The following is an 11383-nucleotide window of genomic DNA, read 5'->3' as shown; positions in this document are numbered from 1 at the left end:
CAACACCAAAGTCTAAAAACTTTTTAAAAGTAAAATTAGATAACTTTCAAGCCATTCTGAGCATTTAGTTTCTTATCATATGTATTTTCGCATTTATTCTTTGCCTCTTTTTCTGTCACATAAAGTATCTGAAGATCCAAGAGTAAATTTATCAGCTACCATTTCATCCTAACAGCTATACATCTATAGAAAGATGGCTGCGTTGGAGACGGTTATAGAGCTAGTAAAAAAAAAAACAGTTGCACTGGCGTATTTACAATCTCTTGAGCATTTTATATGAATTATGGTGCAGGAAGCTATGGTTTTCGATGGTTATTTCGTAAGTTTACCCGTTAATAATGTGGAGGTGGGTAAATATAAGAAGCGGCCGAGTGAAAGTTTGATATCACTAATAGTATAGCGTGCTGTCGTGTGCTCTGGTTGGTATAACGCTGTGTGGTGTGTAGGGATGTGTCGTATAGCGCATGGTATTCTTTGTGGCCAAGATTTATTCCACCTGCTTGATCACGCATGCGTGAGCCTTGACACCATGCCATGTATCGGTCTCTTTATTACAGCGAACGCGACACGTTCACAAAGTCTACACCTCCTCAACGGTTCTAATCATTTTGAGGGCTAACGGAAGGCACCTGCAAGACTTCTTATTTCACAGTTAGTTGGTGGAAACAAATCCATTTCAAATCTCTCTTAAATGTGATTAAATGGGTTTTGCGAGCTTTTAGCGGTATTACGCCCGCGATATTTTTATATATTGTTAATGCGTGGTAAGAGCTTTGACAGTCGTTTGTCTGCAATTGCCGGTTTAAATGGCGTTATTGTGTTTGATGCTGGGTAAATCACTTGAGTCTGTTTGAATACCCCTCGTGGAGATCCTGCTGATCTGTGGAATTGTGGGTTCACATACCCTGCAGTGGTCTACCTGTCGTCGATCACAAACAACGTAGAAACAATATAATGAGTACCGACGAAGTAGGCCATTCCAGCTAATACAGTAATACGCACCGCGCACGGCATGCATTCTATAAAGCTCCATCTACACTAACAATATTTAGTTGACAACTATATTTGTTGGCATCACCTTAGTACTTTTGTAAGTGTGACAATTTTTAATTGCCGAGAAAAAGTAAACCTGCTAGCTTTTGAGCAATTTTAGTTGCCACATAAAAATTGCCGAATTTGCCCCATCTACACTAGCAAATAAAAAACTAAAAATTGTTAACTAAAAATTGTTAGTATAGATGGGGCTTCAGCTGTGGTAGCCTAGGGTATTTTTGAATGAAAACAAGCGCGCGCACTGAATAGCTAGAATCGCCTATTGCTCCTATGTAATCGTATTTTTTATTGCAATCGTTACCTGATTTGCCTACCCGAGATATAGACTTTTGGAAAGGTTAACGCCTTCTCACAAGATAACACTTCTCGAAGAGCGGTGCTGCTAGACAGTCAATCGTAAAAGCATTAAAAAAATCATGAATGAAAAAATGGATTTGCGTAGGATTTGAAGCAAAATAATCAAAAAACAAGGACCAGTACCATTTTCTTATTAAAAAAAACACCACGGCGTCAAGTCAATGACAAGTAGTAGTAATTGCTCCTTGTCTTAAGCATTTCCGGGCCACTTCCGTGCACGCTTCCTTGCCGCATATACGGGGGCTTTTGGGCGTTTGAGGGTGGTAAGGTGTTCAACCAGGAACGAAGATAAACAGAACCTAAGAAACAAAAAAGGCCGCATGTTTATCTTGGAGACAGGAAGTGAAAGATCGATGTTTTATTTTTACTGCTTTTGCCTTATCCGGAAAAGTCTTCAGAAGCACACACTTCAGAAGAGTCCAGGCTGATAAAACCAAGGCCTAAGTGTGCGCCATGCACACTTAAACTCCTGTAGTCAGCACTACGTACCCTAATGTGTTTTGGTTTATCCTGGTACTAGAGCCTCGTATTTGCTCCTTGACAACGTGTTGTTAATGAGACAGATATAGCAGGCGACGCATTTAGCAGTGTGCTCAAATGCTGGGGTCTGGGATAAGGATTTTTTGTTCGTGATTTTTTGCTGTTACGATGGTATTTCTGGCTTCAGCGGTGAGCCAGGATTTTTAACAGGAGGGGACCCAAAAGGGACTTTCAAGGCCCTTTCTCCTGTATTTTAGATAATGTCTCATACATTTACTGTATTTTTGGCTGCTAAAAGGGAGGGGGGGGGCCCTAGGCCACCCCCTGGCTACGCCCCTGAACTCGAATTTATTTGGCAGTGACTCGATGCCATTTGGGCAATTCGGGGGTATTCGGTAATGATGTTTTTCTTCTGGAATGCGTGTTGTTTCTCGGTATTTTTCACACGGCGCGCATCGGAAATTTTTCACTTGGTGTACCGGTTATTTGGTCACGAACCTTGGCCTTGGCTGATTCTTTCTCGCGGTACGAGTCGTTTTCACGCCCATGTTGTCAGCAAGCTTATCAGGTTTTCCGTTCACATAAACATACAATAGGGAGATTTAGATCCACGACGCCGGCAAGAAGACGCCGCCTCGCACACGTCCGATTCCGCGTGCGCACGCTTTTCTTGCCGGCGTCGCGTCCTGTTCAGGACAGCATTCCATGCTTTTTCACGTCCTCTTCAGGACGGGACCCCGGCAAAAATTAGCGTGCGCGCGCAGTCGAACGTGCGCGAGGCGGCGTTCTCTTGCCGGCGTCGTGGATCTAAATCACCCTAATGCGTGCGCAGCGTTGGGAAGGTAGCGTAGGGATCTAATACCGTAATACTGCGCATGAAAACTACAAAATTGCGTAAATTTACTACAAATATGGGGGGAGGGGAGGGGACACCGACACAGCAAAGCTCAGATACAGTGGGATTTTCCACCCATTGGAATTCAACGTTTCGTTGCCGGCACTCGTAAAATGTATGGGAAATAATCTTGATTTTCATAAGGGCAGGAGAAACAGAGTTTTTGTCAGTCTGTTTTAAAACCACGAGGTCCTCGTCCTCTCTGAGTTCCTGCTATCTCGTCGGCTCGTGCGTCATAAGGTATGGCTGCAACAGCTACCAGCTCAGCGTAGCATGACCCAGAGAGCGGTTGTTTTCTATATAACGATGCAATTATTCTTTCTTTTTGTGGTAATTGCCATAAATTCGTACGTTTTAACTCCCTTAAATGTAAGGAGGGAAACTCTGTCGAAGGTCAGTTCCCTGTTGCAAGCTCAGATAGTCCAGCGGAAATGTGCAGATTTTACCTTGAATTGCGCACTTTTTGCTAAAGTTATCAATTTTAGCATAGTGATATTTTTTTATACCTCTTACAAGATAGGCTAACGAGCCAAGCTCAGTTTGGCTTTAATTTCTGATTAATAATGAATATTGATTTGGTCGCCATTTTGAACCGGAAGTAAACTAACTTTTTCCAAAACAATAAATAAACTCGCACATTATAAGAAAGTTTACTCATAGACAAATAAAATATAAGTCAGAGAATGCAGCTAAACAAAAGAGTTCTTAAAGTAACAATATATTTTTTATTTTTGTAACTTTTACGGTGACAGCGATTTTGAACCGGAAGTAGTCAAGAGTAAATACTGGGCGCTTGTTTCACTTTGCGCCTTTAAACAAAAATAAAAAAAACTTGTTTCAGAAGTAGTTTATGGTCATCTTAAAGATAAGCTATGGAGCCAAAAGAAATTCTGATTTAATCACGGATTATCTTGGGATATTAAAATGACCGACAATTTAATCAGAAAGTGAAACGTCACGCGTTGATACTCACTAATTTCGAAAGTCGTTAAATGATTTAAAAGACACATATAGCCAGCCCAAGTATACCAAACAATCACGCTCAATAGCTGGATCAAGAGAAAAGAAAGAAGACAAAAGCATCTGCCTGGTGGGGATACCAAGAACCACGGGAGCGGGCCGCTCCACCTATTGACTTCAACGTCTGTAAATGATTATGTGCAAGTGCTACAAGATGAACAGTTTCTAACAGTAGGAACTGTTGATCTGGTGGCCTCGGGTGTGCGCTTATCACTCTTCTTGCCTTTCTTCCTTTTTCTACAGAAGAGTCAAAGGAGTTTCTCGCCAATTAAAATTTCACGCATTTACAGGTGTACTGTATCCTGTTGTGCGGATAGGGGGGAAAGACAGTACTTGATGTATTCCCCGAAGCCACAGATGGCCTTCAGGCCAGTTAAGATAACAGACAGAATGTTTGGCAACACTTGAGCGCTTTCCACTGCTTCTATAAGACCGAACAAGTACAGAGAGTCGAAAGTAGACAAGGCAAGAATGCAGCTCTTCGTGAAGAAAGGAACAGCATTTGATGTCATTCTACCGACTAAGGCGGCTATCATACAACACACCAAGAAAGCTGCATTTCAAGCAGGCCATTGTTGGGGGCAAGCACTCCTCCCTGTCTAAATACTTCCGTCTTTTTAGCACAATGGACAACAGTTGCCATAGCCGCTTTGGACAAACGCTACTAGAATTTCCAAGGCGTGCCAAGAAGCTAAAGAACTATTAGATGAGGAACCAAGAGCTATTAGATGAGGAACCAAGAGCTATTAGATGAGGAACCAAGAGCTATTAGATGCAAGATAGGCTGCCCAGCACGCTGCACTTGCACCAAAAAAAATGCTTCATTGCTTATTTGTATATGCATTAATCTGGTTTGATTAGAGTGTTTACCGGTTTAAAAAAAAGGTAAAATTAGTAGCAGAAACCTAATCAGTTTTGCCTTTTTTTTTACAACTTAAAAGTATTAAATGGATTTTATGAATATCTTAGTCGTAGACTTTTAAACAAGATGTGCATATCTGTGCTTTCAAAAATGCCAAATTTAATCTCCAGTGCAAAATGGCTGCAATTATGATAAACCATATTAGTCGGTGATAAAAGCCGATTTACCTTGGCTCCATAGCTTATCTTATAAAGGTTATTTCAACCTACAACTGCAATAAAATTGGTGTCTTTTACTAGAGGGCGCGGGATGAAATATACGTCCGAGGTTTTACTTTCGACTACTTCCGGTTAAAGGTGGCTATCACCTTTAAAGTTCCAAAAATGAAAAATTTGCAGTTATTTTCAAAAATATTGTGTTTAAATACATTCTTTGACTTTCACATTAGTTGTCTAGTGTAAAACAGTATCAAAATGTGCAAGTTTATTTATTTTTTATAAAAAGGTAGTTCACTTCCGGTTAAAAATGGCGGCCAAATCAATACTCCTTATTAATTAGAAATTGAAGCTGATCTGAGCTTGGCTCTTTAGCCTATCTTGAAAAGGGTATTAAGAAATACCACTATGCTAAAATTGGTAACTTTAGAAAAAAGTGCGCAATTCAAACACATATCCGCCGGACTAAGATAAATGATTCGTTCATAAAAGGGTTAAATTTGATTTTATTTGATAATAATAATTGTACAGCACTTGCTAAAGCTAGCTGATTGTTTTCAAGTAAATCTTATATTATACTATATGATATATGGTTTAAACCTTTTATTCTTTAATATGTACAGGATACCGAAGTACCACTATTGTGCTGAACATTTCTGTATAGAAATACATTGAAACCTGACTGAACTTGCATTTTGCCCAAAATAGTCCAGTTTCTAACTCGACTATCTCGCTGGGCGCAAAGACTTTCAGCGATTTCCTTTTCTAGTTCTGCAATATTTGTAAATTTTCCTTTATATTTATATTTGTTACCATGGCTAGTGTCGCCAGGGTAAATGTTCTATACAATCGTTCTCTTGGTATTTCTTGGTACTCTTGGCGTAGAGGGTTGGAGTCTGCTCTTGGAGTGGTGTTCTAGTACGTATGCTGAGCTCAACCGTACCCCTTGGACTCTGTTAAGGTTTTTATTCAGCTCCTGAAGAGCACAAAAACATTCGACGGGTTACTCGCATCATACGTCTGTCTGTCTGTCTGTCTGTCTGTTTGTCTGTCCGTCTGCCACTCTGTCCGTCTGCCTGTTCTCTCGTTCGTCTGTCTGTTCCCCAGTCCCTTTGTTTTTCAGCTCACCTCTTTTTCTTCTTGCATATATAGTTTAACTGATAACCACTGCAGGGATAGTCATTCCATTCCCCGTTTGGCTTCATGACAGCGCAATTTTCAGCTTTTCTACCTCCTCCATTACTCGGTTCACCTCGCGCCCAATTAGTAAACGAATTCGGTGTCTCGACATGTCTGAAATCCATAATTTTATCATATAAATCGCAGTCATTTTCAGGTAAATGTACACAACACTTAAATTAAAAATGAATTCGGTTTAACAGTCTGCCGATAACAAAAAAAATATATATCGCCTTTATATCTTTTATCTCGAGTTTCCAATGTATAAAGAAATTTTGAGGGGGGTGGGGGTGGGGAGCAATAGCTTTTTGAAAAAGAGGAAAGGTGATAAGATGATGATGACGATGCCGATAGTAATGCTGCTGTTGATGGCTGTGGCGATGATGATAGCCTCTCACGCGCCGCTCTTCCCCGGGCCCCACACGGTAGGATGGGAAGGTTAATGGGTAGGATAATGATGATATTATAAGGATCATATAGAAATGCCGGTGATGACGATGATAAATATGATAAAGACATTGCTTCAATACTTACGAGCTCTCCCATATCCATCGCCCTTCCGTCCTGAGATCAGTGAAGCCGAGCCAGACAAAGGAGCCGCGTGCTACCGTGCGTACGAAGTTCTGCTCTCGTTGACTGTCTATGGTGACGAGGTCGGCATTCATGGCATTGCATTGTAATTTTGAGTCCTGCCATGTTGTCCTGGTTTTCGAGGACAGGTAGCAGAATGAAGAGCCCTCTTGGGTGATCCAACCATTGTCACAAGCATCTGCAAACGACCAAGGATTAGTGACTTGGACTGGACTAAGTGTTGTACGTCCAGACAGGCTGTCTAGGGTTAACTACTGATTAGTTTAACTAAAACACGGCTGAATCACGTTAACTTCCTTCTCTGTCCAAAGACCTCAACAACAGCAATAACAACAACAACAACAACAACAAAAAAAAAACATAGACAGTAATAGCAAAGCACAACAACAGCAATAATAATAACAACAAAAACACAGTTCTAGCAAAAGCAGAACAACAATAATAATAATAATAACAACAACAATAATAACAACAACAAAAACAATAATAACAACAACAAAAACAATAATAAGAACAACAAGAACAAGAACAATACTGACAATAGCAAAACAACAGCAACAAGAACATGAACACAACAATAGAAAATAGCAACAAATAACGGCAACAACAATAGCACAACAGCAGCAGCAAAAACAACAGCACCGGCACAACAACTGCACCGGGCAAGAACAAAAACCACCAGAAGAAGGCAACAACAAAAACCACCAGAAGAAGGCAAGAACAGAAAACACCAGAAGAAGGCAAGAACAGAAAACACCTGAAGAAGGCAAGAACAAAAACCACCAGAAGAAGGCAAGAACAAAAAACACCAGAAGAAGGCAAGAACAAAAAACACCAGAAGAAGGCAAGAACAAAAAATACCAGAAGAGGGCAAGAACAGAAAACACCAGAAGAAGGCAAGAACAAAAACCACCAGAAGAAGGCAAGAACAAAAACCACCAGAAGAAGGCAAACACAAAAACCACCAGAAGAGGGCAAGAACAGAAAACACCAGAAGAAGGCAAGAACAAAAACCACCAGAAGAAGGCAAGAACAAAAACCACCAGAAGAAGGCAAGAACAAAAACCACCAGAAGAAGGCAAGAACAAAAAACACCAGAAGAAGGCAAGAACAAAAAACCACCAGAAGAAGGCAAGAACAAAAACCACCAGAAGAAGGCAAGAACAGAAAACACCAGAAGAGGGCAAGAACAAAAAACACCAGAAGAGGGCAAGAACAAAAAAAACACCAGAAGAGGGCAAGAACAAAAACCACCAGAAGAAGGCAAGAACAAAAACCACCAGAAGAAGGCAAGAACAGAAAACACCAGAAGAGGGCAAGAACAAAAAACACCAGAAGAGGGCAAGAACAAAAACCACAAGACTAGGCTGTTATGCTGCTGCCTTTAGCGGTTCATCAGCACTTACGACAAAGCGCAAACATGTGTAAAATACTTAGTTGGAATAGCTGCAGTGTGCACCTTGTCTGTTCTTGTTCTTGCGCGGGGCTAACGACGACCTGCTTCGGTAGCTCGTCCACACCAGCATGAACCCTTGGCGCTGTTGACGGTGTGAGTCGGCGGTGCGAAAATTCACTAGAAAACTATTACCAGTTGTTTCGAAGGGTCCTGGAGAGAATAACTAGAGTCAGTCATTAAAAGGGGAATGTAGTTTGGATTGCAACGAGGACTTGCCTTGTACTAAGAGTGTAAACGGCCTTTGGAAAATTCGAAATGCTTTGAAGGTCATGCGATGACGCAATAAAAATCTTGTAAGCCTTACTTCCCGGGGAATTTAAGCATTATCACTTGGCAATCTAGAATTTGTACGAATTTTGTCGAATAAATACTTCGAACAAAACAAAATCTGGTAACGTTAGCGACGTTAGACTGTCCATAGAGACACGGGAGATACCCTGGCCACGTTAAAAAGGACATAATAGTCGCAAGAGCCTCAACAAGTAACATTTTATCTCGCACAATTCAACGCTATGATTGTGTTGGCTTTTGCCAAAGCATGCGTGCTCATACATTTTAAGCGCTGTCAGTCACGGGATATATTTCCTCGTAGCAGAATATATTACCTGGCTTTCTATTTCCACAATGCCGGCCGAGAGAGGGGGCCATCGACGACTCTCCATCCCGCAGTGACAAATAATCGTAACGACACCATCGCTCATCGTAGATGTCAAAAATCCCGAACCAGAACCGAATTCTTCGGTCTTTTCGCGCGAATACCTTCCACTGGCAGTCAAGGCCGGCGGGGTATTTGTTTGGATATCCAGGGCTTCGTAGGATGCCGTAATCCTTGGTTATAGTACCACCGCATACCTCCTGGTCGCTCTTTAAGCCTTGCGATAGATCAACAAAAATGTCAGAAAATGCTACCAGCATGTTATTGCCACATTCAATCCATCTCTCCCCAGAAAAAGAGTATAAATAAATTAATGAATAAATTAATCCAAAAATTTATAAATTAATTAATAAACTTATAAGGAAGATCATTTACGTCACCTTTTAGCGCTTTAATAGGTGTCTCTTGAGTTGCGGTCCAGCTGCCGTAGAAGCCCTTGTAGCCGATCCTGTAGTTTGAATGAAACTTGACCCATAAACTTTGTCCCGACGACACAAACGTCCGCGGGAACGTGGAGCCGCATAGCCTATCTAACATCCGGGAACTCGCGTCAGGGCCATCCCGGATCTCAAGGTAGTCATTTGGACAGTTCGTAGCTCCTGAAACAGAAACGGTGTCAGCATCTTTGGCAATGGCATTTTCTGCTTTTTCGCGCGCCTTGCAAGGGGTAGTAGCCCAGATTACGCAACGCAGCTTGATCGAGTATTCTAAAGCCTGGTTTCCATATAGTCGTAACAATCGTAAGGGTCGTGCCAGTTCTATCTGTGACGACCGTGAAACGACCCGTCACTTTGGTCGTATCTATCGTAAGGGTCACTTACGACACTTACGGCTGTTACGACTATATGTAACTAGGCTTAAGTAAACACGGATAGGGCGTCGCAAAGCAAGGCGCATTTCAGCGAAAATTTTAATTCTTAAAAGAATTAAGCCTAACGAACTCCCTTGCAATAGCGAAATAAAATTTCCTTGAATCACTGCGAAATTAAATCCACCCTACAATAAAAACAACCCAGTTTTATTTCTAAAGTACCAACTAACGCAGGGCAGGTTATATATATTTCAAAATGATAAAAACTTTAAACTAAACAATAATTTCAAACAAACAAGAATAAAAGAACTGTGGAATTACCTGTGCCCGTTTCTAAGCGGGAGCTTCTCAGCGTCAGTCGAACATTGTGACCCTCGGGGGCCGTGAGGACCCACACGCAGTCCTGGTTGGGTGGGTAGGGACGCGGGTACCCAGGCGACCTCAACCGGCCAGATGTACCGGACTGAGTCTCACTACAGGCTGGAGAAACACAGTAGAACATGAATACGTTCGTATCAGACAAGCGTCGGAAAGACGGAGACATTACGGTGTTCATAGAAAAAGTGGGAAAATAATTAATTATTTTTAATTAGAAATTCAGCGACTGCCCTAGTTTTGATGGATAAGTACATTAGGATAATCTACCCTTTGCCCTTTGGTGCAGGCCCATTGGGTGGTGACGTGTCACGGTCCCGAGAAGAGCTACTTTGCAACATAATTAAATTCCTTGACCGACGGTTCACTAAAAAATCGCCTATTATAGAAGAAACGGGGTCTAGCTCGAAGAATATAGGAATCTCACACGTATGTCTTCTTTCTTAATCTTATAATGTTTCTTGTGGCCAACAGCAAACAAGATCAAACTAGATGCGTGAGGTATGGTATTTAACCATGTAACGTATGAGGCATGGTATTTAACTATGTAACGTATGAAACATGGTAGTTAACCATGATTAATACCAGTCCGTACTTGGGGGCCCTCGACAGTGTTACACTTTCTTGTGTCCGTGAGGTTCTTTATGATTACGACTATGATTACGGTTGTGATGCCGTGTGCGCCAGGCTTAAAGTATGATGTATGATATTTAAGCATGATTAAAACCGGTCTGTACCTGGAGGGCCCTCTGTCTGTCTGTCTGTCTGCGTGAATGGGTGTGTCTGTCTGTCTGCGTGTGTCTGTCTGTCTGTCTGTCTGTGTGAATGGGTGTGCGTGTCTGTCTGTCTGCGTGAATGGGTGTGTCTGTCTGTCTGTGTGAATGGGTGTGCGTGTCTGTCTGTATGTCTGCGTGAATGGGTGTGTCTGTCTGTCTGTCTGTGTGAATGGGTGTGCGTGTCTGTCTGTCTGTCTGTATGGGTGTGCGTGTCTGTCTGTCTGCGTGAATGGGTGTGTCTGTCTGTCTGTGTGAATGGGTGTGCGTGTCTGTCTGTCTGTCTGCGTGAATGGGTGTGTCTGTCTGTCTGTCTGTGTGAATGGGTGTGCGTGTCTGTACCTGGAGGGCACTCGCCAGTGTTGCACTTTCTTGTGTCTGTGGTGGTCGCTCTACACGTCCCTCTGCACACGCGCCTGCGCTGTTGAATCCCCCCGCCACAACTAGCACTACACGCGCCCCACGTGCTCCATGCTGATGGAACAAATAACATGGGACGCATACAATAAGCTGTCAAGACAAGCCACTTGATATGATAAGATGATTCTACAGAGCACCAAGATCCACGAGCTAATAGCTGACATGACATATCTCGTGATGTGGAAATTAGTTGATCCCTCCAAGACTCCTTCCCTGAGTACGAATGCAATCTTGCGTACCT

At 42.1% G+C, this 11383-nt stretch overlaps 1 protein-coding gene across 7 annotated transcripts in view; it reads right to left on the bottom strand.

Moving 5' to 3' along the window:
- Nucleotides 1-5370: 5370 nt before the first annotated feature.
- LOC5522273 (SCO-spondin) overlaps nucleotides 5371-11383 on the bottom strand; it is a 28919-nt gene continuing 22906 nt past the window's right edge. For all 7 annotated transcript variants that reach the window (XM_032367439.2, XM_032367440.2, XM_048724943.1 and 4 more), the window contains 8 exons: nucleotides 11065-11196; nucleotides 9896-10054; nucleotides 9144-9362; nucleotides 8714-8980; nucleotides 8112-8258; nucleotides 6596-6830; nucleotides 6011-6175; nucleotides 5371-5858 (listed from right to left, as the gene is read on the bottom strand). In XM_032367439.2, coding sequence (XP_032223330.2) covers nucleotides 5852-5858; nucleotides 6011-6175; nucleotides 6596-6830; nucleotides 8112-8258; nucleotides 8714-8980; nucleotides 9144-9362; nucleotides 9896-10054; nucleotides 11065-11196 — 1331 coding nt within the window. In that variant the 3' untranslated portion in view covers nucleotides 5371-5851. The remainder of the gene's footprint in view (nucleotides 5859-6010; nucleotides 6176-6595; nucleotides 6831-8111; nucleotides 8259-8713; nucleotides 8981-9143; nucleotides 9363-9895; nucleotides 10055-11064; nucleotides 11197-11383) is intronic.

This window comes from Nematostella vectensis, chromosome 3 (assembly GCF_932526225.1).
Source record: "Nematostella vectensis chromosome 3, jaNemVect1.1, whole genome shotgun sequence".
NCBI lineage: Eukaryota > Metazoa > Cnidaria > Anthozoa > Actiniaria > Edwardsiidae > Nematostella > Nematostella vectensis.
Note: the sequence above shows the minus strand (reverse complement) of the source record. Positions and strands in the feature narration are given on the sequence as shown.